Source organism: Fundulus heteroclitus, unplaced genomic scaffold (assembly GCF_011125445.2).
Source record: "Fundulus heteroclitus isolate FHET01 unplaced genomic scaffold, MU-UCD_Fhet_4.1 scaffold_43, whole genome shotgun sequence".
In the NCBI taxonomy this organism is placed as follows: Eukaryota; Metazoa; Chordata; class Actinopteri; order Cyprinodontiformes; family Fundulidae; genus Fundulus; species Fundulus heteroclitus.
The window spans coordinates 2,836,420-2,855,753 of NW_023396846.1; the positions used below are offsets into that span (position 1 = coordinate 2,836,420).

General features: G+C 42.1%; 1 protein-coding gene and 1 long non-coding RNA gene across 2 annotated transcripts in view; one reads left to right on the forward strand and one right to left on the reverse strand.

Moving 5' to 3' along the window:
• Window positions 1–4,870: 4,870 nt before the first annotated feature.
• The window catches only part of LOC118560412 (NACHT, LRR and PYD domains-containing protein 12-like), a gene marked incomplete at its 5' end in the record, with an annotated part of 31,536 nt that continues 17,072 nt past the window's right edge, over window positions 4,871–19,334 (reverse strand). The window contains 2 exons of the mRNA XM_036131396.1: window positions 4,871–5,412; window positions 7,156–7,202. Coding sequence (XP_035987289.1) covers window positions 4,871–5,412; window positions 7,156–7,202 — 589 coding nt within the window. The remainder of the gene's footprint in view (window positions 5,413–7,155; window positions 7,203–19,334) is intronic.
• LOC118560475 lies at window positions 8,905–9,829 on the forward strand. The gene is made up of 2 exons (XR_004929381.1): window positions 8,905–9,525; window positions 9,732–9,829. It is a non-coding gene; the product is annotated as an uncharacterized LOC118560475 (long non-coding RNA).

The window sequence follows — 19,334 nt, forward strand, 5'->3', positions numbered from 1 at the left end:
CCCAGCCTTGCCATAACATTCAGATGTTTAAATCATGGTCAGATTTGTTTATCATATCTATTGTCCTTCTCAGGTTATACTGTCCCTCTGAGGTTTGCCTCAGCGCAGCATAACTAATAACATCAGATGATTTTGTAACTGATGACGCATGTAACGTGGCCTTCTGATATTTTGACGCCTTTCAAAATTTCTCATTAGTTGCATTCAAATTCCAAGTAAAAAATAAATAAAATAAATGAATAGAAAACCCTTAGAAAAGCAATTCATATTTAGTTCCATACAGGTTTGTTCAAAGCACAGTTTTTTCTCATCTATTTAATTAAAAAAATCGTCTATATCTAAACTTCTTTCACATGGACTGGTTTGTGATGAATTATTATTATTATTATTATAAGAAATGAGATCTCAGTAATTTTAAATTACTTTAGGGCTAAAAAACAAGTGATAGGATCTCAGCCTAAATTTGTAAAACAGTAAACTTACCAAGCTTATGTAAAGCTTATTACCAGTTCCAATTTCTAACAAAGCTGAAATAATTCCGTTCAAGCCATGTTAATCTCTCCGTGTATCAATTTAATTTGGTCCTGATATTTAATGTTAAAAACCAACTTTGTTATTTAAATATCTCTTTTCCTTTACCTTTTTGTTAACATAGTCCATGTTTAAAATGTCATTTGAATTACGGAGCTGCAGTTCTCCCAAAACAAATGATCATTTTAAAACCATGAACATTACTTTTACCCCCAATTAATTCACTCAGGTAAACTTTTATTTACATACGATACGTACAGTTACATACATACAGATACATAGAAACGATGACAATCAGACAAACAAACACGTGCAGGCCTGCTTTTTCACTATCTTTAACAGTTCTGTGTTTTCCATAATTTTAAACGTCTATGGCAACGCCGAAAGATGTTTTCAACGCTCAAGTTCCCGCTTAGTTTAACAAGTGTAGAGTGTGCGCTGGTTACGACCCCCCAAATGTTTCGTCCACACGCGGTTTTACGCTTCAGTCCCGCAAGGATACAACTCTGTGTCTCGCAGACACTTGGACACTTACCCATTTTTGAAAGTTATATGTCGCTATTAGCAGTTTAGACCAATTTTATCCACAACGGAAGTGCCTAATCGGTCCCCACGTAAACGCTTCCTCGGTGCAACGCCTTTATAGTTTCGTTTCTGTTTCCTTGTTTTTATTCATTTTATTCAATTTTCGCTTTTCTTTTTTTCTCTTAATTTTATTTTTATTATTTAGTCGCAATACTGCAATAAAATAAAATAATAGTAATAATAATAACCCCTATGTGAGAAATCTGCATGTTTAATCAAATCATTTCAAATCATTTATGCATGTCATGCTTCTGGGCCCTTACTTTTTCAGCATGAAATCGAACGTCTCACCCTGGGGCTAGGCTTGACCCTGAGAAACTCTGCCTTTGACCCATTACACGGACTCTTCTGCATCCAGACTTTTTTTTTGTTTGTTTTTATTTATTTTATTCTTTTTTTGTGTTTTTATTGTTATTTTGTACTCGTCCTTAGCACGATCGACCAACTAAAATGAAAGGCCTCACATCTGATGGTCGGCTTTTTGGTATAATGGTCGGGGTCCCCACTTATCAAAGCTGCGAACTCTTCGCAACAGTCAAGGACTTAAGCATCCCTGCCGCTTTCATCCACAACAGAAGTGGACAGCCTCTTGCACAAATCCAAGACAAAAGGACTTTAATGGACCAGCTGCAAACTGCTCAGCCGGTCACACGTTCTCCAGGTGAAAATCATTCTGACCATCCCCCTCCCAGCATGAGAGCCCGTATTTCAGCTGAAAACGTATTTTAATTAAATTTTGAATTTTAGTTTAATATTTAATCCTTAGTCACCGTTCGGTATTGCGAACCCTGTTTTATTTGCCTTAAGGATTAAATATAATTCATTATTTCTACCGGCTTTTACTACCTTTTAGGTTTACAGTTTTAAATTTAAAAATTTCTTGAGGTATACTTTAAATGGGGTTTAAATTTTAAAAGCTTGCAAGCATTTTTGACCAATTGCGTTTGTTTTTAAAAGAGCTGGAAAATAATCCCCTTACCGTCTCATGAAAGAAAGGTTCGGATCTTTGCGCCGACGCCCAGAGATGCTCCGAGACCAGGAGCTCCTCCACGTCCCTTGAAAATCCATTCGGGGTACCAGAGGCCGGATAACCTCTCCGGGCCGGCCAAAGCAGCTCCTGTCCCCGGACTCCCTCGCCCGTCAGTCGGAGATCTTGTTCGTTTACGCCAAATTGTTATGGGAGTTTTGGGTGGAATTCTAAACAATAGTAACTGAGTTCCCATCTTTACTAAATGACGAGACGGTGGTATGACGTTCCAGCACTTTTATTGAGAAACAGAGCAGAGATTCACATAGTTGGAAAGTAATCGCACCCCTCGGTTCCGCTGCGGTTTGCGTCTGCCCAGTCTCTGTCTGCCTCGCTTTTCGGGCTTCCCCTAATACTGCACCGTGGCCTTGGTTTGAGACATAACAAAGACAGTCTATCGTAAACAATCAGTATCCCTCAGCAGCTGCAGCATTTGGCCTTGCAATCAGAAAACAGTGGATCTCATACACAGACATCAGGTCTCCAGGCCTCCTCTGTCCGAGTGGTGTGAGGCCATAGTGACTTCAGAATAATAATTCTTATAACACTAACATAAATTGTTAGTCCTGGAAATAAAAATCTGCCAAATGTCAAAAAGCCTTTAAAAGCATTTTCAGCAGTTGGTCAGAAAATTGCTCAACCAAAAAAAAAGAAGCTTTCATTTAGAAAACATCTCCGTAATCCAGTCCAGATAAAATGTTGCAGCTTTAAGCTGATTTTACATTAAAGAATGAAAACTTGTTACAACAAAAATATCTTTAGCCTACGTGTAGTTTCTCCACCTGGGGGTTAAAGGTCATCAAAGTATTTATTTCTGCAGTCAGAGCTCAACAGCATAAAAATGCAAATTAGCATCAACACGTTCAGACCCACATAGACAATAAAAGGAACCAAGGACTGAACCCTGTGGCGCCCCCTGGTGGACGAGAAATTGATCAGAAGCGCCGTGAAAACCCGCCTGACACAGTGGGGACAGATTTTCACAGGGGAACAGAATTTAAGAATTTAGCACAGCATCGGTGTCCTGCAACTTTTAGATGTGTCCCTGGTCCGACATGCCTGAGTCAAATAATCCGGTAACTAGCAGGACTCTGGAGAACCTGACTGCAGACTGAGGAGCTGACTGTTCCATTAGATTCAGGCGTGATGGACCAGAGAACCTCTAAAAGTTTCAGGACACCGGCCCTCCAGGACTGGAGCTGGACACCGTTGGAACAGGAACCTGAAGCTGAAAATGTGGGACTGTCCCTTTAAGAGGAGCAGCAGGACGCCGTGCACGCTGCGGCTCTGTGTGCGCGTTCACACGTTTCCTGTGTAAAACTAAAAGTCCAGAAAAGGAAGAAGTTGTGATGTGGAAATGTTCCATGTGGTTCTGTTGTTGGTGTTGGTTCAGCTTCTGGTTTGGTGCCGCAGGAGTTTAGCTAGAAAATGAAAAACTGGTCTTCAGTCTGTCCAAGTCAGCAGTTTGGAAGTAAAGAAGCTGATTTTAGTCCCAGACTGTCAGCGTCGGCTCTTCTTTCATTCTCAACGTGTTTTTAAGGTTTGGAAAGATGGAGCAGAAATATCATTTCATCATTGCTTTGAGTTTCTGCTGCTGATTTATTCATATAAAGAACAAAATCTGTCATTTAAAAACATGTCAGAAAGAAGATGGAAATGTTTTACTGTAAATTAGGACTTTTTGAAAGTCAGTGTTGATAGAAAAAAAATCTGTTTTATTGAAATGTTAAAAGTTACCACACCCTATTGGCGGTGAAACACCGTAAGTGGACCCAGCTCTTTTTACCCGTCATGCGACCCCCACATTGAATGTAGGACGCATAAAACAGACAAGTATACTTTTAGTTATATTTTATGTAGTTTAGACAGAGAAACAGTTGCAGACACATCAGCGCTGATGGGCTCTTGATCGGCAAGAAGCCCCGATTGCTCATCATTGACACATTATAAAGGAGTTTAGGTTAACACCCATAAAAGGCAGTACACATCCAAACTGCGTCATCAGTAGAGAAACTGTGTCAACTCCAGGACGCTATCTGACAGATAAGTCATTTCCTTGTGTCCGGTGTTATCCAAGTGTGGCAGGCAGTTCTGGGATAAACAGTTCGTTCCACTTGACCCCGTTGATATCATAACAGAAACAAGCATCAAATAAAACAAAAGATTTTAATAAAACAAGAGTTTTATTAAAATATTGGAATTTGATTAGAGGAACAGAAGAGAATAAGCAGCAAATTAATCAAACAAAAGAAGATGAAAATCTGTTTATTGCTAATTAAAACACATGAAGTAGAATTGCAGCAAATATACAAAAGGAAGATTTAACATGTGAATGTAAAAAGTGTTTAGAAAATTAGGAGCCGACAGAAACAGATAATGTCCAGAGATTGAGAAAAACTGGCCAACATTTCAATGAAATCTGACTGATGAATGAAAGTAAAAAACCAAGAGAGAAAGTCAACATGCTGATATTCAGAGTGAAGCTTTGACTGGAAACAGGCAGAAAAACAACATGTGGATCCTGGAATAATCCCAGCTTCCATCTTTAAAGGACTGGAAGAGGAAGAAGTTTCCAAGGAATCATTTAGAAGAGTTTCACAAAGAAACAGATTGAATCCATGAATGTGAAAACGTGTTTCTGAGTGAAAGAGACAGACATGAACAGACTGAACTATCTGTTCAACAGGGAGAGGCTTTCTCTGACAGGAGGAGACTCTTTAGACTCAATCACCACAGAAACACTGAGGAACCAGAATTGGACCTAAAGACCCCAAAGCCAGGAAGCAGAGGTTCAGTGAATGTGGTGTTGAAGGTGTGGAGGTGGATCAGTGAGTCAGAGGAGACTCTGTAGAAGGACAGAATACCAGCAGGACAGTCCACATACACTGCTACTCTGTTAGAGACGGAGGAGGAGGAGGAGGAGGAGGAGATAGATGTTCGTCTGTCATTGTGCCAGACAGAGTAACCATCATCATCAGAGCATCTCAGACTCCAGGACTGATCATTGGATCCAAACCAGCAGTCTCTACTTTCTCCTCTCCTCCTGATTCTTCTGTAACTCACTGATATATCAACTCTTCCTCTCCACTCGACCTCCCAGTAACAGGGACCAGTCAGACCAGTTCTACACAGCAGCTGAAGAACATCAAATCTGTCTGGATGATCAGGATATGACTGAAGCTCCTCCACATCTGTCACCTTCCTGTTGTCTTCAGACAGTTTGAGGTTTCTGCTCACTGTGTTTGTGTCGATTGTGAGTTGACAGGAATCTGATGGAGAGAACAAAGACAATCCAGCTGCAGTTATTGATCATTTATTGACACTTTGATGATGACTCCTGTGTTATGCCATTACGGGACGTGACAAACTGCATTTCCCATTATGCAACGTGGCCCAAAATGGCCACCGACCATAGCAACGAGATAACATTACTATGGAAAGAGATAAAACTCGATCACACACGACAAACTTCCTTCTTTTCTGGCACGCCGCCAACCTGAGAAGACACACAGCTGTTTCACCCTGCTGGGATTACCCATGTGCCACGTGCTCGAGTTTCTCGCTGGACCGAGATTTTTCGAAGCAAACTTTGTTCCCTGCTTTGCGGATGCAGGAGGTCGACTTAAAAAGTACTTTTAATTCCCTCTGATCAAAGACTGGGAGCCGCCTTATCTCCCAGTGATCTAAAGAAGACCCCTCTTTGTTTGGCCAACAAAGCCCGGAGGAAGAGACGAAGGAGCCTCCTCATCCCGTCCCCACTGCTGCCCGCTCCTGCCTACAACCGCGCAGTCGAGACGCATTCAGGACGCCGCGTTACTCGGAGCGCTCACGGACCCAGCCGGGACAGCCCTGATCCACAAGTAATAGGGGTTCTCCCCTTTTATTTCTTTTTCACCCACAGGGTGTTTCAGAAGTGCCTGGGCAGGTGTTAGGGACTTAGTAAATGCTTTTTACTCCAAGACGGAGTGTTTTTGACCGTTGAATATCTTTCTTTGTGTGTGCATGCCTTTTACAATTAATTTTTGCTGTGATTGATTTGTGGTCCGTGAAGACCCCCCGTGGGTCCTTCTGCAACGCTTTTCCATCTTCTTCCACCTTTTCCCCTCTCTGTTCTTTCTTTCCTGTCCTTATCAGCAGTCAATCTTTTTGTTCGAACTCAGTTCGCTGTCTTTGTTTAAACCCCTCAGTCAGGCGCTCCCTCTCTGGCCGATGTACCAACCCCCATTAGCGTAAGCGTGGTGACATCATTAGGACCTTCCTTTACGCATCACGCAAATTTGTAGATCATACGTCATCATAGTCGCCATCTTGGGAGAGTGTCGCCTAGTTAAAGTATACCTAGCTGTTGTTAGAGCCTGGCGGCGTCCGTCCGGATTCCCGAAGAGGGTTCCTGCCTCTCAATGCTGCAATGTCAAATGCCGACGTCTTGAATGTGAGGTTTAGACAACTGTGAGTTGAACTAAGACTTGCTAACTCTCATTTTAATCCATTTTTGACTTTTATTTCCACATATATTTTGCATGTTTAGTTAGTAGCGAGTAAAATTCCAAGGTTGTTGAATCAGAGAATTACTGTAGCAGCGAATTGCTTTTGGTTTAATAAAACAACAACTGCGGAATAGAAGTTGTTTTGTGTTCAATTCAATTCACAGTTGCATGGTTATTCGAAATTCAGAGCTACACTCCTTTTGGAGTTAACATCTGATATTAATACAGAGACACTATCATTGGATTGGTGATAAGGAATAAGGATTTAAACTGCAGTTAGTAGTGTGAATCATTACAAGCTTATAGTTCTAGTATCACCACCATTTGAATCACATTTGTTTTAGCTAAGTTTTGAGTTTGAATGAATTATTATTTAAATTATAATACCAAATTATAATTAATAATAATAATAATAATCATATTCAATCAGCTTCTGGCATAACACCTGAATGAGTGATGGACAGTTTAAAGATGGTTGAATGTGAGCTGCTTTGTTGTCATGAATCAAATGAAAAACACACTTACACTTCCTCAGACCTGGTGTCAACCATCGGACTCCAGCAGGCTTCACCCTGAAAGGAGGAGGGGGGTCAGACCATCAGTCTCTTTCAGCAGCAAACATGGACATTACATGTCTCTCAGACACACATTGTCCTCCACTGAGAAAGGACCAGTCCAACATTTGGACACGTCCACTTGTTGTAAAAATCCAGAGAAAGAAAGAATCGCTGAGAGCAGACAGACACCTGGGCTCTGAGGATGATGATGATGATGATGATGATGATGATGATGATGATGATGATGATGAAACATTACAACCTGCAGTGGATGTAGTGAGGACAGTTGGTGGCACTGTAGCACAACTCATTTGTCCAAAGAGAGGAAAAGCTCCAACAGAGAGGAGAAAGGAAATCCCTCAGTAACAACCTGAAGAAACAGCCTGAAGCCTAAAAGGACATCAGGAAACTAAGTCAACATTTCTGGAAGCTCCACCTGATTTAATAATCAGCATTAAAATACAATCAATCTAAACACTGACACCAACTCTGGATCCCTGTTCCATCCACACTCCCACACATAGATGGAGGAATGAAAGACTAAAGAGCCCTGTGGAAATCTGCTGTGGCCACACTGGAAGATCCAGAAATACAAACATTAAAAAGGAGAAGCTGCATCACATTCAACAAAGAGTTCAACAAGAATCAAAGATCTGATCTCTGAACTCAGACTCACAAACCAGGGAGAGGCTTCCATCATCACAGACCTCTGACAAACACCTCCAACTAGTGATGGGTCTGGCAACACCGATGCGTCAGCGCATGTGTCGAGCTCATAGAGCAAAACCCGTGTCGATGCGCGTATCGACACGGGAAAGTCACGTGACCGATACAGGAACTGTTTCGAACTGACTGACGCGCCAAACTGTTTCTGTTCCCTCTAAGCTGCACGCTTGTGCATTCGCGCACAGCAGCGCATACAGCAAAGCTATGCTGCGCAGTAAATAAAATCCAAGCTGAACTGTAAACAAAATAACGGTTAATAATGGTTAATTTTTAACCATTTTACAACTCTGGTGTGATGGTGTTCCACAGTCTCGCTCTGTGAGCAAGCGCCAGGTGCTGATGGGAGCGCACCACTGATTGATGGGTTGGGCAGACGCCTTTATGGTTGGGCGGGTTGCGCTGTGCGTCTTTGTTCTGAGGGTCGTTTCAGAAAAAACGGCTGATCTACCCTTAGTAGAAAGCTGCTACTCTGAGTAGTTCTTCCTCCCTTTGTCATACTCAGCATTTCCAATTTCAGAACAGATGATATCAGTCAGGTAATTAAACACAGCGCCCGATCAACCATTGAACGTGAGCATGAGCATTGAAAGGACACAGCAGCAAAAAATTATTAATAAATAAATAAGCCAGTCCACAAGCATCCTCGTTCACATTATTTATTGACTGTATCTAAAAAAAAAATCTAATATATGTTTAATTCAGATGAAAATATAAAATAATACAATGCAACATACAATGATTTAAATTGTATTGTGTATACTTGGTCATCAAATCAGTGTCAGTTAACTCTGTCAACCAGGTAGCCTGTAGGGATTTTTAAGGTCCAGCAGGTGTCAGTATACAGTTTGGCAATGTGTCGAAACGCTTCATTACGCCTCATCGACCATCACTACCTCCAACCTTTCAGCTCTTCCGCTACCAATCAGCACCACCAGGTGGCGCTGCACACATTTACAATAAGACCAAGAAGAAGAAGCAGCTTCATGTGTCTTTCATTGTTCCAGAATTCAGAGTTAAAAAATGTAAAAGAATTACTGATGGAGTATCAGTTTATACTGGAGAGATGATGGGAATCATTTTAGCTTTAGGATGGATTGAGGAAGTCCGTCCATTAAGAAGCATAGTCTGTTCTGATTCAAGTTCTTCATTATATTCATTGAAAAATAATCACGCTATTAGTAGACCGGATCTTTTATTAGAAATTCAGTTAATAACTTATAGAATTCAAGCAATGGGTTTATTAGTTATATTTACATGGATACCGTCACATATAGGAATAAGAGGGAATGAGTTGGCAGATAAATATGCAAAACAAGCTTCAAAATATAGTGTTATTGATATATTAGTTCCATTTAGTAAAGAAGAAATCAAATCTATTATTAAACAAAAGGTTAAGGAAAGATGGCAGAGACAGTGGGAGGAAGATAGAACTGGTAGATGGCTGTACAGTATTCAAAGAAAAGTTGGTGCAATGAGGAGAACAGGACGAAATAGAAAGGAGGAAACAGTTATATCTAGGTTGCGTTTTGGACATACAAGGTTAAACAGTAATTTATTTAAAATAGGAAAACATCGAAATGGAAGTTGTGATTTTTGTGGTCAAGAAGAGACGGTAAAACATGTTTTGTTGTTCTGTACAAAATATTCTGTTGAGAGAAGGAAATTAGTTAGTCGGTTACAAGAAAATAAATTACAGTTAAATTTACAAGATATTTTAGGAAAAATTTCTACTTCTAAAGATATAAGTTATTTAATTAATTATCTCAAGAAAACTAAATTGATAGAAAAGATATAAGTTGTTTTTTGTTTTGCTTTGAGGGGGGTGTTTAAAGTTAGCGTCCCGATCCACACTCCATTCCAGTAGATGGCGGTAATGCACATCTAAAAGTTGCTTGCCAACCGCCATAAAAAAAAAAGAAGAAGAAGAAGAAGAAGCAGCTTCCTGAATCCAGCAGCTGCAGTAATGGCTTGTGAAAGTGTCCAAGGAGCCTCTGGAACAAGGTCCCCAGCATATAAAACAGTCCAGAGAGTCTTTGTTTGCATCTTTCCACACAGATTTCCAACCTGCTTTGAGAGGGAAATGAAGTCCCGTTCTACTGATGATGACACGCTCTGATATCACAGATCAGGAGCTGCTGGACTTCTACATTTCCAGCATGGAGGACATAGAAGATCTCAGCTCTGATGAGGAGCTCTGATATGGCCGCACAAGAAGCTGGAGCTCAACTCTGCTGCACTTCTCAGTTTCAACACTAGATGGAGCCACAGAAACTAAATTAAGGAAAGAAAAACTTTTACCGTGAGTCACCAGAGATGGCTGCACTGAAGAAACATAAAATAACAAGTGAGTGAAGAGGATTTCAAAAGACGTTGGGAAAATGAGTATTTCTTCATAGAAACCAACAGAAAGTGTGTCTGTTTGATTTGTAATGAAGATGTTGCTGTGATGAAAGAGTATAATGTCCGTCGGCAATATGAGACCAAACATCAGAGCTACACATCGTACACCGGTGCCCAACCAACACAGAAAGTCAAGCTAATTGCAACTAGCCTGCAAGCTCAACAGCAGGTTTTTTATGCTAACAAAATACAGGAAAACGCCACAACAGTAAGTTATGAGGTCACTAAACTTATTGCCCAGCACAGCAAACCGTTTTCAGACGGTGATTTCATAAAGCAGAGCCTCATCAAAGTCACAGAAATAATGTGGCCAGAAAAAAGTGACGGATTTCAACAATGTGAGCGTATCCAGAAATACAGGTGTGTGGAGAATCCAGGACTTATCCGCTAACTCCAAACTTCAGCTGAGAGACAAGGCTTGTGCTTCTGGTTTTTACTCCATAGCAGTGATGAGAGCACAGATGACACAGACACCGAGCTACTGTTCATTTATTTGAGGAGAGTAGATGATAATTTTAGCTGTAGGGAGGAGCTGCTTGATATGATGAGCCTAAAAGGCACAGCGACAGGAAAAGCTATTTTTGAAGCTGTGTCAGAGGCAGCTGAAATGATGAAGCTTTAATGGGACAAGCTCTGTGGAGCAACAACGGATGGAGCTCCGGCCATGACGGGCGAGCCCAAAGGAACGGCCACGGTTGGTGTGGGCCAAGGTAAAAGAGAGCGAGGTGAGGCTGTTAGGATGTATAATCCACCAAGAAGCACTGTGTGCCAAGACTGTCCATCTGGACCATGTATTGAACACTGATGAAAAAACTGTCACCATAACTGGAGCTAGAGGACTGTAGGACGGAGAATGTCAGGCTTTCCTGAAATGTGGATGCTGAATACGGGGATGTACTCTACCACTCTGATGTGGATGCTGAATACGGGGATGTACTCTACCACTCTGATGTGGATGCTGAATACGCGGATGTACTCTACCACTCTGATGTGGATGCTGAATACGGGGATGTACTCTACCACTCTGATGTGGATGCTGAATACGGGGATGTACTCTACCACTCTGATGTGGATGCTGAATACGGGGATGTACTCTACTACTCTCATGAGGATGCTGAATACGGGGATGTACTCTACCTCTCTGATGTGGATGCTGAATACGGGGATGTATTCTACCACTCTCATGAGGATGCTGAATACGGGGATGTACTCTCTCACTCTGATGAGGATGCTGAATACGGGGATGTACTCTCTCACTCTGATGTGGATGCTGAATACGGGGATGTACTCTCTCACTCTGATGAGGATGCTGAATACGGGGATGTACTCTACCACTCTGATGTGGATGCTGAATACGGGGATGTACTCTCTCACTCTGATGAGGATGCTGAATACGGGGATGGACTCTACCACTCTGATGTGGATGCTGAATACGGGGATGTACTCTACCACTCTGATGTGGATGCTGAATACGGGGATGTACTCTCTCACTCTGATGAGGATGCTGAATACGGGGATGTACTCTCTCACTCTGATGTGGATGCTGAATACGGGGATGTACTCTCTCACTCTGATGAGGATGCTGAATACGGGGATATACTCTACCTCTCTGATGTGGATGCTGAATACGGGGATGTACTCTACAACTCTGATGTGGATGCTGAATATGGGGATGTACTCTACCACTCTTATGTGGATGCTGAATACGGGGATGTACTCTACCACTCTGATGTGGATGCTGACACCTAAAAGCCTTCTGGGTAAAGCTCCGCCTCTTTGAGACACAACTACGAGGCTTTAATGATGCACACTTCCCCGCTCTGTCTGAAATCACGTCTGCTTTTCCAAAGAACGACCTTTCTGCTAAAAAGGAGAAATATGTGTCTGTGATTGCATCTCTAGTGACAGAATGGCATACCGCGCATGTGACGCAACGCCTCTTGCCGCTAAGGTAGGACAAACAGTGGGAGAGCGCACGTAGCAACCAGCCATTACTCGTGCAACAGATACAACGATATGACCGACTTTTCAGCTGTTAAACTATCGCAAGAGGATGTCCCAGGTGCCCAGTTTACTGGTAGAACTGTGGAACAACATACCAACGTTCAGCTCAAACGATGGCTTGAGTGTCGAGAGCTTAGACTGGAAAACGGGCCGAGTTGATAGAACGGTAAGTCGATGTTTTTCTCCTGCTCGGCGTTCATGGCGTCATCGGCCGTTTTTTTCTGTTTGTAATTACCGTCCAGGAATCGGTATAAATTATCCGGCCCGCTGAACAATTTAGTCCGGTCTGGTGGCCAAATGCATTATCATTATCCAACGGCTGTATCTCCTCGCTGCATCGACCGGTCTGCACCAGATTTTTTGTGAGTCATGGGGGAGCGCTGCCCTACACGTTCGTGTGAATCGGCCAGTGGACGGGCGGGGAAAATGCGTGACAGCATCTGCGGTGGCGGGCGGCCGGCGGTGAGCAAACCCCGCCGGCCGGCCGGCACCGCAGTAGTGGCCAATAGGCCGGAGCGGCGATTGGCTGCGAGGGCCGATCGACGCCGCTTGCGGCTTTAACATCCTTCATATTTGGCGTACCTCGAGTCGCTGTTGCACGTTCCATAACAACAATGTTTAAAAACCACGGTTAGGAGACGTGTTAGACTTAGAAAAAGCAGACGTTTTACCAAGTAAAACCAAGGGTAACGTACAGCGAAAGAGTGGAGGACACCGCATATTTGCCCTACCTGTACCACGTGATATGACGTCACGTTCTAAAAATAGCTCGCTCGCGGAACGCCATTCAACCAGCGTCTCCAAGACTTTTCTGTCATTGAAAAACAAATCCAGCTGTTCTCCACCTCCTTCCTGGTGGATGCAGAAGAAGTGGAAGAGAGTCTGCAGTTAGAACTGATTGAAATGCAATGTGATGATTCTCTGCAGAGTCAACATCAGCTTCTCTCCCTCCCTGAATTCTTTCAGAGTTTGGATAATGCCAAGTTTCCTCTGATGAGACGCCACGCAGAAACAATGATGAGCCTGTTGGCCTCAACATCCAGATGCGAACAAAGATTTTCTCTGTTAAATCACAACAAAAGCAGACTGAGAAGCAGAATGACTGACAGCATCTCTGTGAAGTCCTTCGGGTCTCAACCACCAAACTTTCTGCTGACATGTCAGCCATCCTTCAATCAAAGGACAGCATCACTGCTCCCACTGACTGCAATGTTCTTCACATTACAGCTGACTTAGAAATACACACAGTATTCATGTGGCAATATGGCATCTCTAGTGTGGCCCTTTGTTTAGTTTTCTGGATTTGGTCCTCAATAAAAAAGTTTGGACACCCCTGGTATAAAGTGTTAATGTTCCCCCTTTTATTTAGAAAATAAATAAGGCAAATAAAATAAATCTACTTTAGGACCTTTAAATGAAATAAGTAACAAGTGCTTCTCTGTATAAAACACTAAAACAAAAACACTCAATCTAAAATCACAGTTCAATAATATTTGCTTAAATACTGATTAATTAAAGCTAAAGCCAGCAAACACCAAGCTAACCCTACGTTGCAGGCCTGTTTCCATGCTTGTGAATATGGAGACCAAACTCAGTGGTCGCTTCACTGAAAGAGCAAATAATAAACTAAAAAGGTCCCTTGTGCCAGATGAATAATAATCCTAACAGAAACGCTCTGCTCCGTTTAGTCCTCCTCTCCTGTGGAAAAAACTCAGCTCCCACAGTCACGGCTCTGACTCCAATACTAGGCCACCTGCTTTATAAGTTTGGTTTTTATTAATTCTGCATTATTTTAACTACATGCACTGTGTTTCTGAGCCTCAACGCTCTTACTGCTCCTCTCTCCTCCCTTCCCTCAGACCCAGGTGCTTTTATCAGCGGCCAGCCTTCAAAACGTGAATCACTACGTTTAATGTCCTTCCACTCGTACCAAAATGTCCCAATTAAAGTCAATAGGAGAGTCAGCAGCTGTGTTTCATGCTATTTTGTTTTTAACGACACAGAACCAGTGGTGCTTTAATGGAATGCTGCCTTGCTCTTTAATTCAGGTGAGCATAATTACGTTAAATGTAATTTAGGTGTGGACTTTTAAGGGTCATTTTAAGGAACTTGTAACATCAGGGGCTTCAGCTCAGACCCATTATTCCTCCTCTTCCCTCTAAAGGAGCCCTTTACACTATTTATTTATGCATTTTCCCACTGTTTATTCCTCACGTGCAGAGCACCAATGGGAGTAAAATCTGCCCACCTCACCGCCTCAAACTGATATCATTAGTATAAATTATGCTGATACCAGACGTTACCAAAAAAGTGTTTTTTTTTCTACAGTCACTTATAAACCAGAGAGAAGCAGAGCTTGAAAAGCTGCACCTTTACCCATCAACTCTGGGGCTGTGATGCATAAAAAGTTCTAAATTTCCTGTAGGATTCCCCAATAAAGACTATTAGTGGGCCAAAAGCGGAGCAGAAAGTCATTATTTCGTCCACTCTGACCACAAACAAAACGCTCAGAGAACAACTTCAAACTGAGCCTTCAGCTTGGTAATTACGCACCAGAGCACCCTGAGGAGAGCAATAGAGGAGATTTGTCTGGTCAGAGCAGAGACCGAGATGAGAAACCTGTCGCTGTGAAAGGTGATGATGGTTATAAACTGTAACAGGCTAGAAGTTCATAGAGCTGAAAGAGGAAAACATCAGCAGCTGGATCAGCATAAAGACGCAGCGTGAACCCCTGAGTGCTTTAAGTGTTCCAGCTGAGGGGAAAATGTCAGACCATACAGGCTTGATGAAACTCAGCCTGATTCACCAATGAGGTTATAGATCTATACTGATAAACAAACCCATAGATTAATGTGTAACAGTGTAATAATATGGTCAATAAATTAAAACTATTTAATTTCAATCAGATGATTGATGGTGTCAGATTGCCAGATCCACACAGCGCAAAAGCCTGAAGGGACAGAGCGAGTCTGTGAAATGCTGGCCAAGGGTTTCGTACTGCGACATACAGCTGCCTTATAAACACGGCAGGCCAGTACAGACGAGAGAGCACGAAAGCCCCTGAAACCACTGGACGGGTACAGTTATTTTATATCAGGAAAAAGGCTCCAGCAACGCCCGCGACGCCATGAGGGATTAAGCGGTCAGAAAATGGATGGATGGATGTTGTTCACACGTGTTTGTGCAACAGCACAAAGCGACGTCGGACACAGGCCGCGTTTCAGCAGAGAGGAAGATCCGCCCGGTAAGTAAAAAAAAAAACATTTTTCACTACGGCGAAAGTAAAAGTGCACTGTCGTAAAGATGCTCAGCTGTTCTGGTTCCTCCGTCAAGCCAGGCGCGGTTGTTTTGAGCTTAGCAGACAGGCGAACGCAACGAAAAGTGGAAAAAACGGCAGTACAAACAATGACTAACACAGTGAAGGTATGAACATCAAGCTTCCCGCAGCGCTATCTTGGCGAGGCGGCCGCCGCCGCCTCGCCAAGCCGCGACCGCGGACGCCGCCGCCTCGCCAGTTTTATTATTATTATTATTATTATTATTATTATTATTATTATTATTATTTTAAAATTTTTTTTTAATGTTGGCGAGACGCTACCGCCACCGCCTCGCCAAGCCGCAGCCGCCGCCTCGCCGCGGCCGCCGCGGTAGCGTCTCGCCAACATAAAAAAAAAAAAGATAATAATAATAATAATAATAATAATAATAATAATAATAAAATTCGATATGCTTGCATGTTTATTTGACATTAACACGCGGTTCTTTGTTGTTGCTTTCGCGCGTGCATATAGTGAATGGCAGGGTAAAAACACATGGAGTTCTCGCCGTAAAGCGAGACTTCTGTGTGTGCGGGCCGTGAGCTCTTGCAATTGCAAGTGCGGTATTTCCCCCACAGACCCCCAGGGTGGCCGAGAAAACCTTTGTTCGACCTGAAATGACTCATTTAATCATCCAAATCGGTATGGAACACATTAATTAACTGAAAAATGTTGCATAGTATGCCTTTAAAATGGGTGGGGGTGTCGGCGACATTGCAGCGTAAACACAGAAGTACTAGCGCCCGTGAAACTGTTTTATCTTCTTCCAGTCTTGTGCTTCAATCAATGATAATGTGGAAATCAGGCAAACAAAAAAACTAAACATGATCAGAATCACAAACTGAAGGGAAAAAGTTAGCTTAGTTAGCCATATCTGCTGTCAGCTAAATGAGCTGACAGAAAAGATCCAGAACTACGGTGGCCCTGAGGTGCAAAGCACTACATTAACAAAAACATTACAACATTTAGGAAAGCGCTACAACATTTAGAAAAGTGCTACAAAATTAAGAAAAGCGCTACAACATTTAGGAAAGTGCTACAACATTTACAAACCGATAGAGGTACGTCCCAGTGGGAGACCTAAGAAATCGCTGATTGGACTACGGCTCGTTTTTACTTTTGAACCGGAAGTTATTCTGGCTTTAATGTGTTTTTTAAAAAAAGTAATGTTCTCGGTGATCCAAACCGTAAGATGCAGTGTAAAACGGCACTTAGTCTGTTTATAAGTTTCGTTTTTATTAATTCTGCTTTTTTTTTTTAACTACGTGCGCTGTGTTTCTGAGAATCAGCGCTCTAACTGGTCTGCTCCTCTCCCCTCCCTTCCCTCAGACCCAGGGGCAACCTAAATGCTGACAACCCAGGGTCCAGACCAGGAAGCAGAGCCGTAGTTTAACACACCTCTCTGCAGCTTCTGTACTGTTACCCACCCATTACCCTATTGAGGCGGTGTCTTTCCCACGGCCAAAACTTAACAGATCAAAAACTTATCTAAAAGGAACAAATCATAAAAACCTAATAAAAATCAATACGGTTCACCTTGAACCTAAAAATAAAACAATTAAATGTGGTCTATTAAATATAAGGTCTCTCCCTCCAAATACTTTGTTAGTTAACAAATTGATTTCTGATAAACAGATTGATTTGTTTTGTCTCACAGAAACCTGGCTACAAGAGGACTACGTTAGTATAAATGAGTCAACTCCCTCCAATTATTCAAATTTCCACATTCCCAGATCTGTGGGAAGAGGAGGAGGAGTGGCAACCATCTTTCAATCTGATTTATTAATTAGTCCCAGGCCAATTAATAACTACAGTTCTTTTGAACATTTAACCCTCAGTTTCCCTCATCCAAACTGCAAAGCAATAAAACCTCTTCTGTTTGTTGTTTTGTATCGTCCACCAGGCCCTTACACTCAGTTTTTGGATGAGTTGTCAGATTTCTTATCTGATTTGGTGTTAAATACTGATAAGGTTATTATAGTGGGTGATTTTAACATCCATGTTGACACAGAATGTGATAACCTTAGTGTAGCCTTTAAAACTATCCTAGATTCGATTGGTTTTGCTCAAAATGTGCATAAACCGACCCACTCTTGGCTCCATACTTTAGACCTTGTGCTGACATATGGCATTGATTGTGAAGAATTAACAGTATTTCCTCACAACCCTGTCCTATCTGATCATTTTTTAATAACATTTGAGTTTAATCTAACTGAGTTCTCCACCCCCAAAAGAGGGTTCCATTATAGTAGATCTTTATCGGATAATGCTGTATCAAAACTTAAAGAGTCTGTCCCCTTTTTAATATCCTCCGTATTGCAGAAATGCCCTGTAGATGGCAGCAATGTTGTTTCTTCCAATTCACAAATAGATGTCTTTGTAAACGGTATGACTTCGTCATTGCGTTCTGCATTAGACAATGTAGCTCCCTTGAAAAAGAAGGTGATTATTCGCAGGAAGCTGGCTCCTTGGTTTAATTCAGTGCAGCGTTCCTTGAAGCACAATGTTAGGAAATTGGAGAGAAAATGGCGCTCTACACACCAAGAGGAATCCTACCTAATCTGGAGGGACAGTCTTTTGTTGTATAACAAGACCCTTCGCAGAGTTAGAGCAGCATATTTTTCATCATTAATTGAGGAGAATAAGAATAATCCTAGATTTCTCTTCAGTACAGTTGCCAAACTTACCCAGAGCCACAGCTCTGTTGAGCCACCCATTCCCTTAGCTCTTAGCAGTAATGATTTTATGGGATTCTTCATAAATAAAATTGATTCCATTAAAAATAAAATAATTGGCATCCTCCCAAACATGATTACCTCATCCTCAGTAAGTGAGGCAGCATTGGAGGAATCCTTAGAACCTGCGCAGTGTCTGAAATGTTTAAAAGCAGTAGAGCTTTCTGAGCTATCTAAAATTTTAGCTTCATCTAAACCTTCTACCTGTATGTTAGACCCAATCCCAACCAAGTTGTTTAAGGAGGTATTCCCTCTGATCAGTGGTCCTATTTTAGACATGATTGATCTATCCTTAGTAAATGGATATGTACCACAGGCTTTTAAAGTAGCTGTTATTAAACCTTTACTTAAGAAACCATCTCTTGATCAAGATGAGTTAGTAAATTACAGACCTATATCTTGTCATGGTTGAGTTCTGGTTAGACTTCATTTTTCTGTTATTTTCATTTTTTCATCTCATGTGGGTTAGGTTTGACTTTATTTATTAGTTTTCATTGTCATCAGTTATGACAATGAAAACATCTTCACCTTACCTCCTCAGCAGTCAGTCACACCTGTTAACAATTTACCAGTCTATTTGCCTGACCCTTGTTCCACCTGTGAAGTGCTCTATTTAAACCTCCCTCTGCCTTCAGTTCGGCACTGGGCCGTCTTCAGTTATCCACCTCTCCATGCCAGTCCCCGTTTTGCCTTGGAAGATTTGTTTTTGCTCCTGTTGTTAAGGTTAGTCCTGCCAGTCACTCTAAAGACTGTTCATTCACTGTTTGTTCCTGGAGAAGTTCTGCTCTGTGTCCTGGTGTTTCCAGAGAGCTGCTAACCTGACTAGCCGCCCTGGAGAAGCTCTGCTCTGTGCCCCGGTGTCTCCAGAGAACTGTTAACCTGACTAGCCACCCTGGAGAAGCTCAGCTCTGTGCCACAGTGTCTCCAGAGATCTGCTAACCTGACTAGCCGCCCTGGAGAAGCTC